This window comes from Pseudophryne corroboree, chromosome 5 (assembly GCF_028390025.1).
Source record: "Pseudophryne corroboree isolate aPseCor3 chromosome 5, aPseCor3.hap2, whole genome shotgun sequence".
Lineage (NCBI taxonomy): Eukaryota > Metazoa > Chordata > Amphibia > Anura > Myobatrachidae > Pseudophryne > Pseudophryne corroboree.
Window position 1 is genome coordinate 121,530,077 of NC_086448.1, and position 26,370 is coordinate 121,556,446.

Consider the following 26,370-nt stretch of genomic DNA (forward strand, 5'->3'; position numbering starts at 1 on the left):
TTATACCATACAGAAGAGATTTTCCATATTGGACGGCATATTACATTTCAAGTGTTATTATTCCTTTTCAGACCCTTTGGTGTTATCTAGGGCACCATTTATCTGTTGTTCAGATGGGGGTGTTTGTCAAGTGAATGTGCGTGTTAATGGAGTGTGCGCTGGCGTATTGCAAATCCTGTGAGATTCTGGTTGGACGGTAGAGTCAACTTAACAGATTGTCTTAACATTGGGCTTGATTCAGAGGCTGATGCAGTAGCACAGTTTGTGCGTCTTTGTACACAGTGGCAGCGCTGAAATATGTTAATTCCGCAGGAGGCTTCAGAGCCCCGTTTTCTGGAGTGTGGTCATCGCAGGCCCTTCCCACCCCCAAATGGCTGCAGCATATCAGTCCTGCTGTTGCTTAATGGGCGCTGTGACCGTCGTCGCAGACACAGATCTACACCTGCACAATACAGATCCTGCTTGTACGCAGATTTGAAAACATCAGTTATTTATGCAAACTATCAGGTTTGTGTATATCTCTGACTCTGGCCAATCGAATTGTATTTGGACTCCTCATACAGCGTATAAACCTTATTAAAATCACTACTCTGTGTCATAATGTAAATAAGATACACTACTGTGTAGTGCATTATGAATCAGGGGCACTACATGCGGTGTAATGTGAATAAGATTGTGCTACTTATGGTGTAATTTGGGGTACTGTTGTCTGTTCACGCCCATTCCTTGTAAGGTCACACCCCTTTTTAAGGCAGTCGCCGAAGTTGAGCTCTGTCCCTTTATTACGTGAATTTATTGTTTGCAGGGGGGCGCCGAACACCCTAGCACCGGCCCTGGGTGGCAGGATGGGTGGGTACGTGCTTGCGCTCGCACCAGTTAAAGGGGCACCCATACAAAGGATGTGACCTCACAGGGTATGCTGTCCTTTGCAAGCCTCACCCTTTATTTTCGCTTGCTGGTTGGACACAGATGGCAGCAATGTCCAGATACTGCCACACTTGCTAGTTATACAAATAGACCAATGACAAATATGTAGCAACTGTCCATTCTCTTCAATTTTCAGTGTGTTTGCTGGTGTCTGTTACTCCCGGCAACTGCATGCCCTTTATTTTATACTGCAGGAGCGATATACTCTGCTCTCCAGTCTGACGCGTCCAAAAGTCATGCTGCACTGACGTTTCATATAGAAATAGCGCAGCGCAACTTACTGACCACGTTACAGTGCTGGGTGACAGGGGAATTTTATGGCGTGAACTGACCGAGAAATAAAGTGTGGGGAGAACACTGCCCATGTTACGTCCCTGTAGACACCTGGAGTTTGCACAGGGATAAGGGAAACACACAGGATGGCAGGGTCCCACGCTGTCATTTGCACAATTTAAACACAAGCAATATAGGTGATTTCAGTATTATGTGGAACAGTCTTCCAAAATACACATGGGGTATCATAAAGAGCTATCCAGTAATAACCTTATATAGTCAGTGAAAATGTCACAGGTCCAGAAATTGCTGTTACCGGGCTTCTGCAGTTTGAGGTCCCACAAGTCATGGGCATTCAAGCATGTCGGCATGGAGTTCTGCACATGAGCAGTAGAGAAATCACTGGGAAAATGGTTCCAGACTCTCAGAGATGAGTGCGCCCGAACAGAGGAGGCTGCATTCGAGCCTTCTCCTGTCTTAAAGCGCCCCTGGCTAGTGAACTGCTGGACCATTACTATATAACAATGGAGTGGTGACTGTCAATGTGCAGTTTTGCATTTGTGTACAGTGGCTGCAACATCCCACATATACCAGAAGGTTTTCCTAACAGTTCTCTTTTAAGAATTTTGCAGCTGTGGCATATTAAAAATGAAAAATATCAAAAATAATGCTGAATAGTTACTTAAATTGTAATTTCAGAAGTTGTGGTCTCAAGCCTTTACTTATTTCTGTAAGTAATGTATTGGTGAGGAAAGCAAAGAGTAACAAAGAAAGATTTAAAGAAAATGTTGTAAAAAAATAATTGCATATATCAGTTGCCTTTATTTTATTGGTTCTGGTAGTTTTATCTAATTATAATCAAATCTGTTTCAGTTAATACGCTCATGCTGGAAAGAGATCATTACTAATGTGACCACCAACAAATATAATATATTGTACAATACAATGTACACAAAATCAATTGTTGACCCAAAGAAACAAAACATTCAGCTCCAACTCTTGGCAGAATGGATATAAGAATAATGGCTGCGTAATGGGAAATTTATCAACCTTGAAGGTTTGGATACTGACAAAAAAAATGTTTCCCTTCCCAGAATATCTATTGTATTGTCATTTTCTTCTACTGTGAGACAGTTGTACAGGTAACTATGGGAGTTTGGGGCAATGCAATAATAGACATTTTCAGCCAGGAATACAACACCTTTATAAAATATCATAAATAGCGTATTAGTATATAGATAAAATGATTGGATGCCATGGGTCACAGTTTTGCACTTTGTGAGTAAACCTTCATTATCTGTTGCATTTATATCTCATGGCTCAACACAACAGTTCTGATCTGTGTAGCCTAAGTCCTGTTATATTTTGATTACCCCAGATTTTAATAGCAAAGAGCTTGATTATAAATGCAAATATCAAATGTGAGATAGGGCAGCCTTGTTTCTTGCCAACTGAGCAGAAACCACTTGCAGAGATCATCACAAAAAGGTTTAAGGCAAAAATTGTTAAAAATGTATTTAAGATTCCTACTGAAGTCAAGGTGTGAAACACGAAAGGCGACGTGATGTGATTAAATGCATTTTTGGGGTCAAGAGCTACCAGGAGGCCGGAATGTTTCATTTTTATAACTGGGAGTAACAATCTGGGTTTTATAGATTGCACACTTTTGGACAACCCCTTTTGCTTTATTAGGACTCTTCTGTTAAAGACCTAGTACTGGAATAACCATTGTTACCTGAACTCAGCTACTAATTTGCCACATTTGCATACTTGCCTACCTGACCCTCTCCATGAGGGAGAAAATGCTCTGTTCCTAGACTTTCCTGGTAATGTATGATTGCCATCACCTGTGGTGAAACACCTTTCTTACCAATTAACTAGCTCACCACAGGTGATGGCAATCATACATTACCAGGAAAGTCCAGGAACAGAGCATTTTCTCCCTCATGGAGAGGGTCAGGTAGGCAAGTATGAGTTACTGACACCATGGTCAGAGACCTGAGTAAGAGATTGAAACTGGCTGGAGGTGTGCCGTGAAATTCTAATGTGTTTGGACAAGAACTTTAGTCAATCCAGTCATGTGTCAGATCTGCTCCTCAGTGAGTAGGAGACTATGGAGTCTATTTACTAAACCTTGGATGGAGGTAAAGTGGACGGAGATAAAGTACCAGCTAATCAGCTCCTAACTGTCATTTGACATGGCAGCTAGGAGCTGACTGGCTGGTACTTTATCTCCATCCATTTTATCTCTCTACAAGGCTTAGTAAATAGACCCCCATATTCATTATACAGCTACAATTCTTCAGTTCTTACAGCTCTCTCTTTGTGTACCTGCTGAGTTTAGATAATGGTGGGCATTTAAAGGCAACCACATTAAATGTCTACATGCTAGTCTATCTGAGGAATGTAATTTTGCAAAATAGACATCTTTGACTCCAAGGCGCCTGTTTATCAAATAATATTTGCAGCTTTTTCAGGGGTTAGCCACAAATATTAGGAATCTCCTAAATGTATAAAGGAGGAATCGCAGCAGGTATCTCCGATCCCTCAATTTCTGCCTGCATCCGCAACCCCCATAAGTTTTTTATGAGAGATGCGATACTGCCCAATGTTAACATTGATGATATTGGGGGTCATTCCGAGTTGTTCGCTTGCTAGCAGTTTTTAGATTGCGGTAGCCCATTGTGCCCACAGAGCACATCGCAAGGACAATCTCCTTTCGGAACCACTGTCCCTGTGGGTGCCGAGTGATACATCCACCCGAAGGGATTGTATATTGCATTGGAATCTTGGTCGGTAAGATCCCACCCAGATCACATTCAATATGTAATCCTTGATAAATGGGCCCCAGAGTTACACTAATGTCCCACAAGGTAAAATTCTGCACTAAGGGGGTCATTCCGAGTTGTTTGCTCGCTAGCAGATTTTAGCAGCATTGCACACGCTATGCCGCCGCCCTCTGGGAGTGTATCTTAGCTTAGCAGAATAGCGACCTAAAGATTCTTAGCAGTTTCTGAGTAGCACCGGACCTACTCACAGATTGCGATCAGCTCAGGCCGTTTCGTTCCTGGTTTGACGTCACAAACACGCCCTGCGTTCGGCCAGCCATTCCCCCATTTCTCCAGACACTCCCGCGTTTTTCCCTGCCACGCCTGCGTTTTTCCGCACACTACCAGAAAATGGCCAGTTTCCGCCATTGTGCCCACAGAGCACATCGCAAGGACAATCTCCTTTCGTAATCACTGTCCCTGTGGGTGCCGAGTGATACATCCACCCGAAGGGATTGTATATTGCATTGGAATCTTGGGTGGTAAGATCCCACCCAGATCACATTCAATATGTAATCCTTGATAAATGGGCCCCAGAGTTACACTAATGTCCCACAAGGTAAAATTCTGCACTAAGGGGGTCATTCCGAGTTGTTCGCTCGCTAGCAGATTTTAGCAGCATTGCACACGCTATGCCGCCGCCTTCTGGGAGTGTATCTTAGCTTAGCAGAATAGCGAATAGAAAATTCTTAGCAGTTTCTGAGTAGCACCGGACCTACTCACAGATTGCGATCAGCTCAGACCGTTTCGTACCTGGTTTGACGTCACAAACACGCCCTGCGTTCGGCCAGCCATTCCCCCATTTCTCCAGACACTCCCGCGGTTTCCCTGACACGCCTGCGTTTTTCCGCACACTACCAGAAAATGGCCAGTTTCCGCCCAGAAACACCCACTTCCTGTCAATCACAGTCCGATGAAAATTCTTCGTACGGACGTGAGTAAATCTACTAAGTTTTTGTGCTAAAATACTTAGCGCATGCGCACTGCGTACCATGCGCATGCGCATTTTTGCCTTAATCGCTCCGTTGCGAAAATCGGCAATGGGCGATCAACTCGGAATGACCCCCTAAGGTCCTTATTCAGCACAGATTGCAGATTCTGCTAAAAAGTAGAATCTGCAATCCCTTCTGTAACATGCTGAAGGCCGACAAGCACAGGGCAAGGCTGCTAAGCATGCTAACTCACAATCAGATTGCAGTCGCCGCAATTGTGGATGACCCCCTGCAGCTTCAGCTAGGCTTCATATGCAGGAGGTCCCCCACTATTCTCTTGATTGGAGTGGCTGCGTGTGACATCACGCAGCCGCCCCGAAACCTGTCCAGCCACACCTACGTTTGCCAGACCAAAATACACATTCATTGCTTGCTGAAGTCAAACCACTGACTAGTTTCCTTGAGATGGCTACACACCATTGCAAGGTAAGTTGTGATGGTGGCATCGTTGTCACCAGGTCCACCATCAAAGGGGGACTGCCAGGTATGGGGTTCCGGACCTAGGTAGCAGCAGTCTAGATTGGCTTTATCAGCTGATTGCAGCTCGCGCATCAGCAGGCAGTCATGCAGAGAGACAGCTCCTGCAGCATTGCTCTGGCCTGCCGTGCCCCCCAGCACCAGCTGTCAGGGAAACATACAGAAAGGGGCACCTCCTGCCATGTGCTGCTGTGCACACAGCTCCCTGAACCCCTCGTTCCCACCCACCCACCCACACCCCACCACCACCAGGTGCTGGCAGGCGGCTAGTCACATACATGGTTATTAAACTGTATATGTCACGCCCCTGCTCTCTCAAAGGCAGACCTGCCCCATCCATGATGAGCAGGATCACAGTGGAACTCAATATGTGATTGTACTGGGGCTTTCTCATTGCTAAAAAAGCAATTTTCTGCAAATAAATTGTAAATTACTACATAATTGCTGCATGTGTATCCAGTATGCATGGCTTTGCACTGGTGCAGACAGCGTGGAGAGCAGTGACATATTGACCTGCAAATCTGTCTCAAGCAGGTGAGCCACATCTCAGGGTCCTCCATTCACCAACAGTGTGTATGTCTCCATGCCCCTGCCCGTTCACCAGCTGTGTGTATGTCTCATGTCATAGCTGGCCCATCCAGAAGGGGGAAGCCAGGTCGGCACAGTGGGGGCGAGGTGGGGGTGAATGATGCTGTATAGAGGTGGAACAGGTGGGCGTGGCCGTGAGGCAGACCTTCATGGCTCCGTCCAATAACTAGGATTAGCAACCTGATTAAACTTTCTAGTGGTTATATGCCATACTTGCAGACTTTGCTGCTCCCTCCTCCAGGACGGGTGTGCCAGCAGCAACGGTAGCCTGTGCAGGGGCATGGCGCCATAATAACAACAGCATGGCTCTGCCACTCCACTACACAGTGCCTAGATAACAGCCATTGTGTAGTAGGAGGCGGGGCTATGATGATGGGATGCAGTACAAATCGTGTCATCGGGTTCCTCTAAGTCAGCGGCCGCTGCAAAGCAGCTGGCGGGGGGGGGGGGGGGCTTGAGTGGCTGGATAATGGTGTGCAGGAGACTTGCACACCTTTCTGGGGGCAGGGAGTGCCTGTCAATTTGTCGGAGCCTTCCAGCCATTTCATGGAAGTGGGCATATATGTTATATACCCCTGTGTAGTCAAATGGTGGTGGTAGGGGATTCTATCATCAGGAAGGCAGATAGGGCAATCTGCTACCGGGACCATGATCGCCGTACAGTCTGTTGTCTCCCGGGTGCTCGGGTACGGCACATCGCGGACCGGGTAGATAGATTGTTGGGAGGGGCTGGCAAAGACCCGGCGGTCTTGGTGCACGTTGGCACCAATGACAAAGTTAGCGGAAGGTGGGATGTCCTTAAGAAAGACTATAGGGACTTAGGAAAGAAACTGAAGGTAAGGACATCTAAGGTAATATTCTCGGAATTATTACCCGTGCCACGCGCTAGTCCAGGGAGGCAGAGGGAGATTAGGGAGGTAAATGTGTGGCTTAGGGATTGGTGCAGGAAAGAGGGGTTTGTGTTCCTCGAACACTGGGCGGACTTCTCAGTCAGGCGCCATCTCTTTTGTCGTGACGGATTGCACCTGACTGAGGAGGGGGCAGCGGTGCTGGGGGGAAGGATGGTTAGAAGGTTGGAGGAGATTTTAAACTAGGAGCCTGGGGGGAGGGTTTACTACGGGTCATGCAGTGAGAATAGTGGGGACGGCAGTAGTAAACGAAATGGGGGTGAAGTTGGGGGGAGGGTAAGAGCAGGCGGTAAGGTTACTAACATTGGTAATAAAAGGGATTTTACCAAAGCACTAACCAATGACGATTACAGGTCATCCTTGCCACATAAGGTGAAAGATGTCCCTAACGCAAGGGAAAATACTTATCTTAGTTGTATGTATGTAAACGCCAGAAGCATTACTGGTAAAAAGGGTGAACTAGAAATACTTGCAGCAAGCAAACAGTATGATATTATAGGCATTACTGAAACTTGGTGGGATGAATCTCATGATTGGACAGTCACTCTAGAGGGCTATACACTGTTTAGGAGAGACAGACTAAATAAAAAGGGTGGAGGGGTGTGTCTGTACGTAAAGCCGTTTTTAAAACCTAATATATGGGAAGATCGTCAGGAGGGGACTGTAGACACTGTTGAGACATTATGGGTAGAAATTGCATGCGGGGAAAAAGGAACAAAAAAGTTAGTATTGGGTGTATGCTATAGGCCGCCTGGTATCAACGCATCAGATGATGAATTGTTACTAAAGCAAATTGAAAAATCAGCTGGAGTAGGAGACATAGTAGTGATGGGAGATTTTAACTATCCACAGATAAACTGGAAAAACGATTCATGTGATACTGCTAGGGGCAGTATGTTTTTAAACACACTAAATGATAACTACCTAGTCCAACTAATTGAGGAACCAACTAGGTACAATGCAATCTTAGACCTGGTATTAACAAACAATCAGGATTTGGTATCGGGTATTATAGTAGGGGAACCCATAGGAAACAGCGACCACAATATGGTCACATTCAATATCAGTTTCTACAAACAGCCCTATACTGGCTCAACTAGGACTTTAAACTTTAGCAAAGCCAACTTTGAAATGATGAGGGTATTTTTCAGGGATATTGAATGGGAAGGTTTGTTTTTAGGAAAAAATACTACGGAGAAATGGGAGGTACTAAAATTCCTGCTAGCTAAAAATACACTCAAATATATTCCTATGAGTAGCAAAAAAGGGAATAAAAATCATAAACCGATGTGGCTTAACAAAAAGATTAAGGAACTTATGGGCAAGAAAAGGCGAGCATTTAAAAAATACAAATCTGAAGGGGATGCTGAGTCATTTCAGCAATATAAGGAATGTAACAAAAATTGCAAAAAGGAAATAAGAGCGGCTAAACTAGAAACTGAAAAACTAGTAGCAAAGGAAAGTAAAGCGAATCCCAAAAAATTCTTTAAATACATTAATAGCAAGAGATTAAAAAAGGAGAGTATAGGCCCTTTGAAAGACAAGTTGGGAGTCTTAAGCAAAAATGATAATGACATAGCGGACACACTAAATGAGTTTTTTTCAACAGTATTCACTAGAGAGGACCCAATTCAGGGACTGACACACAATCTCAATAATGACAATATCACACTGATGGGTACTTATTTAAGCGAGGAAGTAGTCTGTGACCGATTAAAACATTTAAAGATTAATAAATCACCAGGGCCCGATGGTATTCATCCAAGGGTTCTAATGGAGCTTCACTCTGAACTGGCAAAACCACTATCTTTGATCTTTGAGGATTCAGTTATATCAGGTATGGTTCCCAAAGACTGGCGTATAGCGGAAGTAGTGCCTATATTCAAAAAGGGAAGTAAAGCTGAACCAGGTAATTATAGACCAGTTAGTCTTACATCTATAGTGGGGAAAGTATTGGAAGGTATTCTAAGAGATAGTATTCAGAAGTTCCTTGAAACCAATAAGGTCATTAAAAGGAATCAACATGGGTTTATGAAGGACAGATCCTGTCAAACCAACTTACTTGGCTTTTATGAAACAGTAAGCGCAAACCTAGATCAGGGTAAAGACGTGGATGTAATCTTTTTAGACTTTGCCAAAGCGTTCGATACTGTACCACACATGAGACTTATATACAAGCTACAAGAATCAGGGCTAGGAAGCACAATATGCACTTGGGTCAAAAACTGGTTAGATAATAGGAAGCAGCGCGTTGTGGTTAATGGATCTTTTTCAACTTGGACTGAAGTGCTAAGTGGTGTGCCGCAAGGCTCAGTATTAGGACCGCTATTGTTCAATATATTCATTAACGACCTAACAGAAGGTCTAGAGAGCATGGTGTCAATTTTTGCAGATGATACCAAATTTTGTAAGGCTATAAATACAGAGGAGGATGCCGAGTCTCTTCAGAACGACTTAGTTAAATTAGAAGCATGGGCAGCCAAATGGAGAATGCGCTTCAACACAGACAAGTGTAAGGTAATGCACTGTGGTAACAAGAACAAAAATTACACCTACCTACTAAATGGGGTAAAATTAGGGGATTCTGTACTGGAAAAGGACTTAGGTGTCCTCATAGATAGCAAGCTAAGAAGTAGTATCCAAAGTAGGACTGCAGCAAAGAAAGCTAATAAGATATTAGCATGCATAAAACGGGGTATTGATGCTAGGGACGAGAGTATTATACTCCCATTATATAAATCACTAGTGAGGCCACACCTTGAATACTGTGTACAGTTCTGGGCACCGTACTACAAAAAGGATATCCTGGAGCTTGAAAAGGTACAGAGGAGGGCAACCAAACTAATTAAGGGCATGGAGACGATGGAATACAAGGAAAGGCTTGAAAGACTAGGCATGTTTACATTGGAAAAGCGGAGACTAAGAGGGGATATGATCAACATCTACAAATATATAAGGGGACAATACACAGAGCTTGCGCGGGACCTGTTTTTGGTTAGATCAACACAGAGGACTCGTGGACACTCACTCAGGTTAGAGGAGAGGAGATTCCGCACAATACGGCGTAAAGGCTTTTTCACGGTAAGGACAATACGTGTTTGGAATTCCCTGCCCGAGGGAGTTGTAATGGCGGAATCTGTCAACACCTTTAAGAATGGGTTAGATAAATTCCTATTGGAAAAGGATATCCAGGGGTATGGTGCATAGTCATGCATTATAGTTACTATAAATAGGGATAAAATGCAATGGCTGACAGCAGCATCAGTCAGAAATTTTAGTCAAATCATCATGCATAGGACACCACAAATAAGTTGAACTCGATGGACAATTGTCTTTTTTCAACCTCAGATACTATGTTACTATGTTACTATGTTACTATGTGTATATATATGTTATCTTGAAGACAGCAAGCCCCTCAATTGGGCCTGAAAAATGTTTAGCTTATGCACTTTCCTTACTGGGCTTTTATGTAATACAGTAATGTAAGTACACTTTCCTACACAACTTTAAATATGTCAGCTTTCAGTAATAGGACAGACTACTGTACATGCAAGGTGTATTATTATTATTATTATTATTATTATTATTATTATTATTATTAGTATGATGCTTAATTTCTAAGTACTATATATAGCACTATGTATTGAGTGAATCACAAAACAAGCAAAACTAGATACAATGATATTTAGGGCAGTACAGATGGGGTAATGGTTAGCATTACTGCCTCACAGCAATGAGGTCATGGGTTCAATTCCCATCACAGCCCTAACTGTGTGGAGTTTGGATATTCTCCCCGTACTTGCGTAAGTTTCCTCTGGGTACTCCAGTTTCCTCCCACAATCCAAAAATATATTGGTAGGTTAATTGTCTCCCAACTAAATTAATCCTAGTGTGAATGTGTCTGTGTGTACATGTGGTTGGAACTATAGATTGTAAGCTCCACTGGGGCAGGGACTGATGTGAATTGGCAAGATATTCTCTGTAAAGTGCTATGTAATATGTGTGCGCTATGTAAGTAACTGGTAATAAATAATGACATATTGATAAGATTGGCCCAGCAATCTACGTGGTAAAGATAAGAACTGATATCTAAGGTAGAGCTATGTGCTGGCCCTCGTGTTTTGGTTTATGCCAAAACCACTCTCTGTGTTTTGGTTTTGGTTTTCGGTTTTGGCAAAACCACCCGCAAGTGTTTTGGTTCAGATTTGGTTTGGGATTTCTTGAAATTTGATAATAAACAGCTAAAATCATATAATTTGGACCTATTTCTGTTCCTACAGTATTATTAACCCCACAAACAATTTCCAATGAATTTAGACTAGTGATGAGCGGGTTCAGTTCCTCGGGATCCGAACCCCCCCGAACTTCACCCATTTTACACGGTTCCGAGGCAGCCTCGGATCTTCCCACCTTGCTCGGTTAACCCGAGCGCGCCCGAACGTCATCATCCCGCTGTCGGATTCTCGCGTCGCAGCCATTTTCACTCGTGCTTTGGAGATGATAGCGAGAGGACGTGGCTGCGTTCTCTCAGTTTCTGTGTTCAGTGTGCTGCAAATATCTGTGCTCAGTGTGCTGCAAATATCTGTGCTCAGTGTGCTGCAAATATCTGTGCTCAGTGTGCTGCAAATATCTGTGCTCAGTGTGCTTGCAAATATCTGTGCTCAGTGTGCTGAAAATATCTACGTTCTCTGCCTGAAAAACGCTCCATATCTGTGCTGCATTGTAGTATATAGTAGGAGGACAGTGCAGAATTTTGCTGTGACCACCAGTATATATATAGCACAGTATGGTACAGTAGTCCATTGCTCTACCTCTGTGTCGTCAAGTATACTATCCATCCATACCTGTGCTGCATTTTATTTGTGCGCAGTATACTATATAGTACGAGGACAGTGCAGAATTTTGCTGACCACCAGTATATATATATAGCAGTACGGTACAGTAGTCCACTGCTCTACCTCTGTGTCGTCAAGTATACTATGCATCCATACCTGTGCTGCATTTTAGTTGTGCGCAGTATACTATATAGTAGGAGGACAGTGCAGAATTTTGCTGACCACCAGTATATATATAGCAGTACGGTACAGTAGTCCACTGCTCTACCTCTGTGTCGTCAAGTATACTATGCATCCATACCTGTGCTGCATTTTAGTTGTGCGCAGTATATAGTAGAAGGACAGTGCAGAATTTTGCTGACCTCCAGTATATATATAGCAGTACGGTACAGTAGTCCACTGCTCTACCTCTGTGTCGTCAAGTATACTATGCATCCATACCTGTGCTGCATTTTAGTTGTGCGCAGTATACTATATAGTAGGAGGACAGTGCAGAATTTTGCTGACCACCAGTATATATATAGCAGTACGGTACAGTAGTCCACTGCTCTACCTCTGTGTCGTCAAGTATACTTTGCATCCATACCTGTGCTGCATTTTAGTTGTGCGCAGTATACTATATAGTAGGAGGACAGTGCAGAATTTTGCTGACCACCAGTATATATATAGCAGCACGGTACAGTAGTCCACTACTCTACCTACCTCTGTGTCGTCAAGTATACTATGCATCCATACCTGTGCTGCATTTTAGTTGTGCGCAGTATATAGTAGAAGGACAGTGCAGAATTTTGATGACCACCAGTATATATATAGCAGTACAGAACAGTAGTCCACTGCTCTACCTCTGTGTCGTCAAGTATACTATGCATCCATACCTGTGCTGCATTTTAGTTGTGCGCAGTATATAGTAGGAGGACAGTGCAGAATTTTTGCTGCTCTTCTTCTGCTTCTTCTTCTTCTTCTTCTTCTTCCTCTTCTTCTTCTTTCTCTTCCAGTTCCACTGTAGCATCCTCAATGTCCATGTCTATAGCATCACCTTCCTTACTTTTACTAATACTTCAGGTTTCAGAAATGGTGAAAGAAGACTTCTCTAGGATTAAAGTTTCAGAATCAAAAATGTCAGACTCAGACATAGCTAACCTGGACACCCTTAGACTCTCCTCAGAAATTTTTAAAGATTCTGAACACAAAGGGCCTAATTCAGACCTGATCATTGCTATGCGTTTTCGCACAGCGGGCAATTTGGTCTGAACTGCGCATGCACTGGCGCCGCAGTGCACCGGCTCATGCCAGAGAGCTGATGGCCATCTCAGCCCTGCAATCGCCTCTGCCTGATTGACAGGCAGAGGCAGTCGCTGGGCGGGAGGGGGCGGGCCGGCTGTATTTGGCCACGATTTTGGGGGTGCGGTCCGGGCAACGCAAGCATTTAGCACATTTACAATCAGGTCTGTATTAGGCCCAAAGTTTGTTCTTCAGCCTTAGTGTTCTTTTTTTGGGTACTGATTTGTCTATTTTAATGGTCACACATCTAGGTGTTTAATGTGAGGTTACAGAAGATGTGTGACTGTGTTTGGCACTGGCTTATTTTTGTATGAAACAGCAGTAGTTGGACCACAACTCGCAAAGAAATGCCATGACCTGATCCTTTCCTTGCCACTCTGTGTGGTGTATGGCGTTTTGGCAGTCTTACATTTTTTGTCAGTAAACTTTCTTCTCATATTTAGAGGCTATGTTTTCTTAACCATTGTGAAATGCTTTTTAGATTTGAGGTGCCGTTTTGTACACCCTCTTTCCCTTTGACCAATAGTAGATGTTGAAGAAGTACTATGACTGTCAGCAGCCGCAGCAGTAGTATTGGGATGCTACTGCTCTTCTATAGACTGATCCATGACAGTATGTATTATGTTTATGTAACAGAACCCAGCTAACATGCCAGTATATATTATAGTTATGCAACACAACCCAGCTAATATGACAATATGTATTATGTTTATGTAACACAACCCAGCTAATATGATACGCTGTGTCACGTAGAAAAAAATAAGTGTGTGTGCACAGGAGGGGGGGGGGGGATTAAACAGGAGTGTTTTTTATTTTTTTATTTTTTTCTAACAGAAAACTCAAGAGATGGCTTCTGGATCGGCAGAGTGTGTGTGTGAGCAGTTGTGCACTGTATGGTGTGTGTGTCTGTGTATGTGAGTGTGCGCAGTGGGTTGGGGGGGATACTAATTGCCCGGGCCCAGGTCTTCCCTTATCCCACCTTACTTGGCAGCAGCATTTCTCCTCATCTTCTTAGCACACACTGCTGTGTGCTTTGCTTCAGTGTGCCCAGGAAGGCACTTAAAATACAATTTATGTTTTTTATCTTTTTTAGGGCCACACCTCCTGTGATTAGGCCACACACCCAAAGAAGTACCTGGGCCCAGCCAGGCTCTCTACTACTGTGTGTGTGTGTGTGTGTGTGTGTGTGTGTGTGTGTGTGTGTGTGTTGTGTGTGTGTGTGAGTGTGTGTGTGTGTGTGTGTGTGTGTGTGTGTGTGTGTGTGTGTGTGTGTGTGTGTGTGTGTATCATACTTGCCTACTCTCCCGGAATAGCTGGGAGGCTCCGGAAAATGGAGTGACCCTCCCGGCCCCCCGGAAGAGCAGGCAAGACTCCCGATTTCAGGGGGTCCCCCCCTGCCCGGCCGCCCACTTAGTGAGTAAAATGGGCGGTCCGGGCAGGCGATGACGTGATTCCTGTTGAATAGCGTCATCATAGCCACGTCCCCTTCTGTATAATGCCGGTAATAGCGGCATTACATTGCGGGGGGCGTGGTTTACATGATGCGATCCCTCCACCACGCCCTGTTTCACCTCCGCCACACCCCGTTCTGCCTCTGGTCCGCCCCCCTCTGCACGTCCCGTCACAGCCCGCCCACCCTGCTGAGCCGACCTGCCTGCTCTCTCCTGGAGACAGCTGCCATAAAGTCGGCAAGTATGGTGTGTGTGTGTGTGTGTGTGTGTGTGTGTGTGTGTGTGTGTGTCTGTGTTTGTGAAGTAAAGTCTAGTGTATGGTATGTTTAGCAGTCCTCCTTCTCCTCCTAATAGTACACTAATGTGCGTGCTAATAAATGTTACTAGTGGCATTTTACTTAAAAATAAACAACAACAACAACACGTTGTCTCCAGCCTCCAGCCCCATCGCACACCCTCTACCTCTGCTCTCCAGTGTGAAATGATGACTGTGCTCACGAGGGAGGGACTTACATAGAATCCAAAACACGCAAGATCTGACTCCGGGAAAACCAATAACACACAATATCTGACATTAAGAACATGGCGTTTTGTCTTATTTTGGGATCCAAGAGTGGTGGGAAATACTCAGATCCAGTGTTAGCTGCTGCGTGTGTGCTGCAGCGCCGACCAAACATTGAATGGGGGGGGGGGTTAATGCATATAAGCATACATGTAATGTTGTATGTAACATATGTGCTGGCTGCTTTACTCCAGGGATAGGCAGCGTTGTGAATTTCACAGCCGCCGCTGCACCTCCAGACTCAGCCTTCAGCTTCATTTCTCCTTCCTCTATAAGCACGCCCTCAGACTCTAGTAAAACTAGTCAATCAGGATGGAAAAGTGAAGATGAATGCCGAGTCCTGGGTGCAGAGGCCGCTGTAAAACGCACAGCGCTACTGATACCTGGATTAAGGCAGCCAGCATATATATTACATGTATGTTTATACTGTATGTATAAAGTACTGAAGCCCCTCCCCATGCAATATGTGGTCAGCAGAACAGCCCACTGGCAGCAGCCGCCTCTGCTGGGATCCCCTAAGTTCGGGGGTGTTCGGATTTCCACATCTCTAATATTAAGTAGTTAAACAGCAATCATAGCAACAGGTAGAAAAAGAAGAATGTACGTCTGTGGTAATTGGTTTCATTCTTTTGCACAGTGTAAGCAAAAGAGATGGGTGTACAACCACAGTATTGCGCAATAAATGAATCAAAGCAGAGTTGCTTCTACACAAATAAGGAATAAACACATAAATTCCATAGACATAAAAATAGAGTTGAAATCGTGTAGCTTGCACTGGCGCTCAGTTTAAAAGATGTATCCCTTTTATTTAGAGGGATGTATGAGCCAACGGATGAATTATACCGAATATAGGGTTATAATAAAAAAAGGGTTTTATTTAAACACATAAAATGACTGACATCTACATACATAAGGTGCATCGGTGAAGCTGGACCAGTTAAAGTGACTGTGCAATGGAAAAAAAGGCTCTCACGTGGACGGAGGTAACGAGTGGAGAGGACCAGTAAAGGAAGCTAAAGGACTCATAAGCTGAATAAATCCACTGCGGTGGTGCCTAGGCTATTTTCAGCCTTGGACCCATGTTGCTTTTTTAAAGCTAGCCCACCGCAACCCTAATACATGGTGAGAGCCTTTTTTTCCATTGCACAGTCACTTTAACTGGTCCAGCTTCACAGATGCACCTTATGTATGTTGATGTCAGTCATTTTATGTGTTTAAATAAAACCCTTTTTTTATTATAACCCTATATTCGGTATAATTCATCCGTTGGCTCATACATCCCTCTAAATAAAAGGGATACATCTTTTAAACTGAGCGCCAGTGCAAGCTACACGATTTCAACTCTATTACAGTGTAAGCAAAGTGATGATTACTTTTTTATTACATTATTGTGCTTTGATATTGTTATACTCATGTATGTTGTCTTTTCTTTTAGGTTTACTTATGAAATTGCTCCTGTATTTGTATTGCTGGAATATGTCACCTTAAAGAAAATGAGGGAGATGATTGGTTGGCCTGGAGGAAGCGGTGATGGAATATTTTCACCAGGTATATTATTATTGAAAAGCCTAAAGATATTATCTCTAGTTATTTCTTTTAATCTGCATATATTTCCTATGCTGTTTTGCTGACTACCAAATGTAATGGGGCTCTGCTTCCAATATAACTCTCCACAGTCTATGAATTTAATTCCGATAGATTTATACAGTCCTCAAAGCAAACTGCACATTACCATGAGCATAGATTGTGCTGTGTAGGAAAGATAATCGGATGAGACATTTGCCTTGCAGTTCTGAGTGCTCCTGTTTCTAAAACACAAGAAATAGAATCTGTAGAATTTCCAGCACAATGAATGGTAAACAGGACATTGACTATACTGAATAAAAGGAATAATCAAAAGAAAGTTAATCAATTCTATTTAAGAGAACACTTTGTGTAGCAGAGAGATTAGAATGTCTGGTTACTACTGGGATTGAGGGACCTGCTCTTTGTTGTGTGTTATCAAATAATTTATCTTTTCTGGCGTTTTTGTTCTCAGGATCCCCAAAATCAGATACCAAATCAATAAATTAGCCGTGCTTATATATTTTTTTTATTAGTGTTTTAAAAGAAACCTATAGTCTCTTGTATCTAGCCAAAACATTAATATAACAGAAAATGTTTCTGTCATGTATGATGATGACAGATATGACCCCCTTTGTAGAGGGATATGTTTTTTATTTTTTATTTCTCTTTTCCTATTTTTTAAACAGAAAAAAAATCTAAAGTTTCACTTTGGAATGTATAAATCATAAATATCTGCACGATAACTTTGTTTATAAAATTCACCAATAATAACATAAATAATATAATTAATTATCTAAATGACTTTCTATACAATAGGCAAGAATAAATTACATTGTTTGTTGTTATTTAGCAAAACAAACAATTATCTGGTGTTTCCCCATCATTGATTTCCATTTATAATAATTACACACTGTGAATGCAATAGTTCCAACTCATCTAATGTTGTCACCAATTTTAGAAATAGTCTTTATTTTTTATTTTATTTTATTTTTTTAGATTTAAGTATTATAACTGACCACATTTAGGGGTCTATTCAAACCTGAATGCAGCCGCGCATCTGTAGGCAGCGTCTGAATCCAATGCATGTGCAGCAGTGCGCATGCATGACCTTTCTCCTTCCTGAAAAGATGCGGCCATAAGGTGGTTGACAGTGGTGGGCATTCTGGGGGCGGCGTTGAGGGGAAGTGCCGGACTAAACAAGGGGGTGTTGGGATCATTTCTGGGGCAGCTGTGTGACGTTACATGCAGCCATTCCTAGAAAAAAAATGGCACCTGACCCACTGCAGGGGTCAACCTCTTATCGATAAGTCCGCAATTAAATTGCGGACACATCGTGGGGTGGCACCACACACATGCAAGGCAGCCTTGAACTATGCTGGGTGGCCCCCAGAATGTGAGTAGATGGATGCAGATCTTACTGTGGGAAGCAAGATCTGCGTCAATCTCTTAATAACCCCATTAGGCATCTATTTATTATCCCTAAATTTCCAGAAAAGTACAGTAGGTGAAAATTATAATTTTCACCTACTTTTGTAGAACATAAGGAGCAGAGCCATTCATAATGGGTGTAGTAGGGTATGCCGGTGGCCGGGGTCCCGGCGACCAGCATACCGGCACCGAAATCCCACCCGCCGGCATACCGACACCTGCGCTCGCAGTGCTCGCCACGCTGCTGGCACGGTGGCGCGCAACCTGTCTATTCTCCCTCCCGGGGGGTCGTGAACCCCCAAGAGGGAGAAAAGATGTTGGTATGCCGGCGGTCGGGATTCTGGCGCCGGTATACTGGTCGTCGGTAGCCCGGCCACCGGCAAACAGAAAACCACCTATTCATAATAAAGGGAATGCAGGAGATATCACAGATATCTCCTGCCTACCTTTCCCTCCTGATCTGGCCCAGAGTCCCCATACTATTGTATGTTGAAAGAATTCATCAAGCTCCAATGAATGGCGCTGATTCCTGGTTCCCGCTCCTTCCCTATGGGAAGGACAGGACTGCACAGTGGGATCCTTCTGGCTCCCTATGCTGGATGTCAGGACTTTCTGTGAATGCGTATAACCATGTACACTAGTGCTGTCGGGTCAGACTTGGCACAGCTAAGTTTCACTGCTAAAGAAGTGAATTGAATTGCTCCTGCTTTTTTGTATCCACTAAAATAGCACTGTTGATATTTTTTGCATCATAAATAGCCTCCATAGAGTTTGATGCATTTTATACCTTGAATGTAAAATTTGTATCAAAAATTCAAAATAAATTTGCATTATATACAGGTGGACATAAGGCTTGCAAATGTATATTCTTATGCCCAATGATTATGTAGAGATGTGTCATGATGGTGATAGTTATTGTGTACCCTAATTACATACTGTATGTGTCCTCATACATCTATCCTTTTTGAGCCATACAGCTAAAGACTCCTGGTACAATTCCTATGCTGTACTATTTTTTTCCCACATTTGCTATTTTTTCCTTCTTTTTGTATCTGTGTTTGCTTATGCAGATGTGCCTTCATAAATCTAGCCTCAGTACACCATGCAAAGTGAGATGCCTGGTGTCTTTTTTTTGCTGAAAATGCATCTTAGTTGCAATGTGATATGACTGGGATTCACCAGGAGGCTGTGATGATAAATCTGAAATACAGTGGATCTGGAAAGTATTCACAGCACTTCACATTTTCCACATTTTGTTATATCACAGCCTAATTCCAACTGTAATAAATGTATTTTTCCCCTCAAAATTCTACACACAATACCCCATAATGACAACGTGAAAAACATTTTTGGGTGATTTTTGAAACTTTATTTAAAAAAAAAACTAAGAAATCACATGTATATAAGTATTCACAGCCTTTGCTCAATACTTTGTTGATACACATTTGGCAGCACTTACAGCCTCAAGTCTTTCTGGATATGATGCCACAAGCTTTGCACACTTACCTTTGGGCAGTTTCACCCATTCCTATTTGCAGCACCACTCACGCTCCATCAGATTGGATGGGAAGCGTCAGTGCACAGCCATTTTCAGATCTCTCCAGAGATGTTCAATCGGATTCAAGTCTGGGCTCTGGCTGGGCCACTCAAGGACATTCACAGAGTTGTCTAGAAGCCACTCCTTTGATATCTTGGCTGTGTGCTTAGAGTCGTTGTCCTGCTGAAAGCTGAACCGTCGCCCCAGTCTGTGGTCAAGAGTGCTCTGGAGCAGGTTTTCATCCAGGATGTCTCTATACATTGCTGCATTCATATTTCCTTCTATTCTGACTAGTCTTCCAGTTCCTGCTGCTGAAAAACATCCCCACAGCATGATGCTGCCACCACCATGCTTCACTGTAGGGATAGTATTGGCCTGGTGATGAGCGGTACCTGGTTTCCTACAAACATGACGCCTGGCATTCACGCCAAAGAGTTCAATCTTTGTCTCATCAGACCAGAGAATTTTCCTTTCTCATAGTTTGAGAGTGCTTCAGGTGCATTTTGGGCTGCCATGTGCTTTTTACTAAGGAGTGGCTTCCGTCTGGTCACTCTAACATACAGGTCTGATTGGTGGATTGATGGTTGTCCTTCTTGAAGGTTCTCCTCTCTCCACAGAGGAATGCTGTAGCTCTGACAGAGTGACCATTGGGTTCTTGGTCACCTTCCTGACTAGGGCCCTTCTCGTCTGATCGCTCAGTTTAGACAGCCGGCAAACTCTGGGAAGAGTTCCAAACTTCTTCCATTTATGGATGATGGAGGCAACTGTGCTCATTGGGACCTTCAAAGCAGCAAATATCCTTTCCTCAGATTTGTGCCTCGAGACAATCCTGTCTCGGAGGTCTACAGACAATTCCTTTAACTTAATGCTTGGTTTGTGCTCAGACATGCACTGTCAAGTGTGGGACCTTATATAGACAGGTGTGTGCCTTTCCAAATCATGTCCAATAAACTGAATTTACTACAGGTGTGCTCCAATTAAGCTGTAGGAACATCTCAAGGATGATCAGTGGAAACAGGATGCACCTGAGCTCAAATTTGAGCTTCATGGCAAAGGCTGTGAATACTTATGTACATGTGATTTCTTAGTTTTTTATTTTTAATACATTTGCAAAAATCACAAGAAAACTTTTTTCACATTGTCATTATGGGGTAATGTGTGTAGAATTTTGAGGGGAAAAAATACATTTATTCCAGTTTGGTATAAGGCTGTAACATAACAAACTGTGGAAAAAGTGAAGCGCTGTGAATGCTTTCCGGATGCATTGCATGACACTTGTATATCTGTGTGTGACTGAGTCTGCATACGGAGCACAACGGATCTTGTATTGGAAAAAAGCTGCATTGTAGCACATCGTGCATAGATTCAGATATTTGTCACATATCAAATTAATCAGCAAAGTCATCTGGAGCATGCTAGTCCCATTGCATTTAGAACTAAGATGCATTTTCAACAAAAAAGATGTAAAAAGACACCGGATGCTAGCAGATTCTCACTGGACCTGGCCCGCTGAGAAGGGCTGTTTGGCACAATGATGTAAAAGGACTCATAGTCACTGTCGTCAAGAGGAGTGGTCAGTACTAATTACTTGGGTCTGGCAACCCCACACACACACTCACACTTCTAAGTGTCATCTTCAGAAAGACTGCGTTGTGCAGTAAAAGCAAAGACTCTGGCACTGTGTAGTGTCCCTACAGCCTGCAGGACACTATGGCCCGTGGGTGGGACTGCAGGAGTGTGCCAGAAAAGCGGGACTATCCAGCTGAACTTGGGTTAGTTGGGAAGTATGGCTAGCAATAACAAGACATTAACCAATCATCTCATGCTGAAGATTTTTGTGTGTCATAAATAATACCAATGGGATATCCAAACAGTGTTTCAATAAAGCTTCTGGCTTCATAAAAGCAGTGCACTCATCTACAAAGCAAAATATAGTGTTCCTTGCCACAGGGTTAGGAAAGTCATATAAGGGTTCCAGGAATATAACAATGAAATCTGCTTAATGCAGTGGCGTTTCCAATCACCAGATCTCATATATGATAAAGAGGAGTTCACCACTTAGGGGTCTATTCATGTAGCAGAGAAAAGCCCCGTTTTGTGGTAAACCATGGAGATGCTTCTTACTTCTCCTACGGTATCCCTGCTATGTGCTGTAATCGCATTATCATACCGTATAAGGTAACTGCAATTCACGTAGCCACGGAAAGCACTGCTTTCCGCTTCTCTCTCGTGTGCAGCTTCGCCATCCCAGGATGGCGTAGTCTGCATCAGCATGATGAGACATCCATGGTAGTGTTTGTACTCACCCCTGCTCTGGCCGCTCTCATCCATTAGCTCCACCCGGTTTTCCCAGCCTGCACCACTCCTGGTGAGGGTCAGCGGGATATAAAGTTGCGGAAAGTGTGCAAACGGCAAGTGCTGCACTGGGGGCCTCTCTCCTGGAAACACTGGAGGCACAAAGCGGGATGGCCCCAAATCCTTTCAGAAAGGGGCAGACCTCAGGGTACGGAGCGGATCAGAAACCTCCTTCCGGGGCTTGGGTATTTCTGGGCTGAGCCTGAGACAAGATGGTGGAGGTTTCCTTCCGACGCCAGCGGGGTCAAAAGAGCGCACGCACAAAAATACAGACCAGCCGTGGAAACATTAGAAAGACGGCGACAAGGAGGGATTGTGGGGGGAGGAGTAACCGCTTCACAACACATGCACAGCAAGCATTAATGAATTGCGGAGGAGAAATTAAAAAAACTGAGCTGACATAAGACTGCGATGCGTGGTGATGATTAAAACCATTTTAACGCAATCCTACATGAATAAACCCCTTAGTAAATTATGTACTGCCTTTGAGTTTAACGCCCCCATTTATCAAGCCTTGCAGAGTGATAAATAGCACGGTGATAAAGTACCAACCAATCAGCTCCTAACTTCCATGTCACAGGCTGTGTTTCAGAAATGACAGTTAGGAGCTAGTTGGCTGGTACTTTATCACCATGCTACTGCATACCTCCAAACTGTCCCGATTTTCACGGGACAGTCCCGTTTTTTTGGACTGTCCTGCTGTCCCACCATGTCCCGCGGTGGGGGGCAGTTGGGAGGCTCATGTAGTCACTGCTCTGCTTAGCAGCGGCGTATGCGCACAGCGTCTATTCACAGGAGACAGAGGGAGAGAGGGCATGCCAACAGCTCACAGAGCGCTGGCCATGCCCCCTCAGTGAGATAAAACGGGGGCGTGGCAGGCGGTCGCTGCATTCCCGCTAAGCCATGCCCCTTTTGTAGAAACCATTTACCTTTCTATGGCGGCCGCGACTACGCAACGCATAGGAGTCCCGAGTCAGCTTTCTTCAAAGTTGAAAGCTAAGCAATTTATCACTCTCCAAGGCTTGATAAATCTGGGCCAAAGTACCAGCCAATCAGCTCCTAACTGTCATATTACAGGCTGTGTTTGAAAAATTACAGGAGCTGAGTGATTGGTAATTTATCTCTCTCCACTTTATCTCTCTCCAAGGTTTAGTACATCTGTCCCTTTGTGAGCTACTTTTACCTTTAATAATAGAGCATGGAAGTGTCTTCTGTTTTCCACAGGTCTCTATACCACCATAACACTCCTGGTAGTTCTGTGCCAGTTCATAAAAAAAAAAAAAAAAAAATCCCTTGTTCACTATATGCTTCCATTACCAATTATTCTCCTGTGAACATTTTCTTTGTGCATTACACTGTCATATGTTACTCTCAGATAAAGAGAAGATGTCCTGAGGACAGCCCACTATCACTCACACAATACCCACTCATCTGTGTTTTTGCAACTGAGCTCCAATTACAGTATGCATAATATGCGTGTGCCTTTAGGTAATGAAAAATGGAAATGCAATCAGGCTGTGTTTATCATTGTGGGCACTTCTATATCCCTACCAGACATTTGTAGCAGAGTATTAAAATAAATGTGACAACGATGCATAGATGAGTGTAATGGAAACCAAAAATTATATTTCTGCTTAGAAAAGCAGAGCTCTGTCCACTTAAGATATATAGTCAAATGTGACAGCTGTTTGAGTAACTGTAATTGTTCTTGTTAGAATTATCAAGAACTGAGGGGCAGATGTATTAAGCCTGGTGAAGTGATAAAGTGGAAGGTGATAACGCACCAGCTAGTCAGCTCCTAACTGTCATTTTTCAAACCCAGCCTGGAACTTGACAGCTAGGAGATGATTGGCTGGTGCTTTATCACCTTCCACTTTATCACTTCGCCAGGCTTAATACATCTGTCCCTGAGTTACTATTATTAACACTTACTATACAAAGCCAAGATTTCTTCTTATAGTGTTAAATGACAATAGAGAGTACAGAAGTTGTCAGCACCCAGGGGTCTATTTACTAAATAAAGCACCAGCCAATCAGCTTCTAACTGCCATGTTTTAGGCTGGGTTTGAAAAATGGTAGTTAGGAGCTGATTGGCTGATGCTTTATCTCCGTCCACTTTATCTCCGTCCATGGCTTTGTAAAGAGACCCCTTAGTCATATACGATTTTCAAATGCTCAGTCTGATAATCTCAGTGTGTACATAGAATAACGAAACCTAGAGAGCACAAGCATAATGCAGGGTTGGTGCAGACATTTTGGGAAATAACTTCCACGGGTTATATAATATATTCCACTCACAAAAGGTACCAGATGAGGCAACCATCTTGGGCACACTATGTAGGATTACCTGGGTGAAATAGGTCATACTCAGAAGAGATGGCCCAAATGGATGGTTGTAGTGTCCTAATGCTAGGAGTAGGATCCCATCATGCATTGGAGGTATACCCTACATGCAGGGCCGGTGCTAGGGTGTTCGGCGCCTCCCTGCAAACTATAAATTTGCGCCCTCCAATATTCCTTTGGTGCGTGTCGGGAAAAGGGGAGTGGTCTCACAAGTAAGGGGCATGGCCACACAATAGTACCCCCATTTAAAATTACGCCACAATGTAGCACAATCTTATTCATCTTATACGTAATGCCCCCAAGTAGTAGTAGCGTCCTTATGCATAATGCCCCCCCAGTAGTAGTAGCGTCCTTATACATAATGCCCCCCCAGAAGTAGTAGCGTCCTTATACATAATGCCCCCCCAGTAGTAGTAGCGTCCTTATACATAATGCCCCCCTAGTAGTAGTAGCATCCTTATATGTAATGCCCCCCAGTACTAGTAGTGTTCTTAAACATAATGCCCCCCAGTAGTAGTAGCGTCCTTATACATAATGCCCCCCCAGTAGAAGTAGTAGCATCCTTATACATAATGCCCCCCCAGTAGTAGTAGCGTCCTTATACATAATGCCCCCCCAGTAGTAGTAGCATCCTTATATGTAATGCCCCCCAGTAGTAGTAGTGTTCTTATACGTAATGCCCCCCCAGTAGTAGTAGCGTCCTTATACATAATGCCCCTCAGTAGTAGTAGCGTCCTTATACGTAATGCCCCCCAGTACTAGTAGTGTTCTTATACGTAATGCCCCCCCCAGTAGTAGTAGCGTCCTTATACGTAATGACCCCCCAGTAATAGTAGCATCCTTGTACATGCCCCCCCAGTAGTATTAGCGTCCTTATACGTAATGCCCCCCAGTAGTAGTAGCATCCTTATACGTAATGCCCCCCCCCAGTAATAGTAGCGTCCTTGTACATAATGCCCCCCAGTAATAGTAGCGTCCTTGTACATAATGCCACCCCAGTAATAGTAGCGTCCTTACACGTAATGCCCCCCCCTGTAGTAGTAGCGTCCTTATACGTAATGCACCCCCAGTAGTAGTAGCGTCCTTATACGTAATGCCCCCCCCAGAAGTAGCGTCCTTATACGTAATGCCCCCCCAGTAGTAGCGTCCTTATACATAATGACCCCTCAGTAGTAGCGTCCTTATACGTAATGCCCCCCCAGTAATAATAGCGTCCTTACATATAATGCCCCCCCCAGTAAAGCGTGCGCACACATACATAATTCACACATATATACACACACGCACCATGCACACACGCACACACACACACACCCACCCGCCATGCACACACGCACACGCACACACACACACACACATAGTTACATTTCTCTCTCACCCTCCACTTACCAAGTATCCAAGTCTGGCTGGCCGTCACTGCAGTGCTTACTCTCCCACTGCTCAGCGGGTCCCATGTAGCTCCGCCCCTCTATCCCGCGTAGCTCCAACCCTCATGTCATCATAGCTCCGCCCCTCGTGTCATTATAGCTCCGCCCCCTCTTCAGGACCCGCACTGCACACAGCCGCTGTCACAGGTGATTGGGGGAGGGGAGTGGGCTTTTCATGCTGCCAGCGCTGTTACCTGTCATACAGTGACAGGCACAGCAGCTGGCAGCAGCAGCAGCAGGGGGGGGACAGGACGGCGCAGCAGCAGGGGAGGGATGCAGAGCAGGGGGAGCGCCTCTCCGTCCCAGCGCCTCCCTGCACTGCATCCCTTCGCTGAGCGGGTAGCGCCGGGCCTGCCTACATGTATAGCATACAGTAGGACGAAGGTACAAGGTAAAACACAAAAACAGTAGATGCAGAGGGGACAAAGTGAGTACATTTCTGTAACTGTACGATAACTACGCCACACTAATAATAATAAAGCAAATTGCAACAAGACCCCTATTCAGGGACCGTGACACAGGGTATACGTGAGGAGTAATCACCCTGCATTGCTTCGGAGATCAGCCAGGAGTCGACGGGGTGTGTGTGTGG

At 44.1% G+C, this 26,370-nt stretch overlaps 1 protein-coding gene across 2 annotated transcripts in view; it reads left to right on the forward strand.

Annotated features, from left to right (window-relative positions):
- The window catches only part of GAD2 (glutamate decarboxylase 2), a 227,069-nt gene that overhangs the window by 102,808 nt on the left and 97,891 nt on the right, over positions 1–26,370 (forward strand). For both annotated transcript variants that reach the window (XM_063921647.1, XM_063921646.1), the window contains exon 6: positions 16,558–16,670. In XM_063921647.1, coding sequence (XP_063777717.1) covers positions 16,558–16,670 — 113 coding nt within the window. The remainder of the gene's footprint in view (positions 1–16,557; positions 16,671–26,370) is intronic.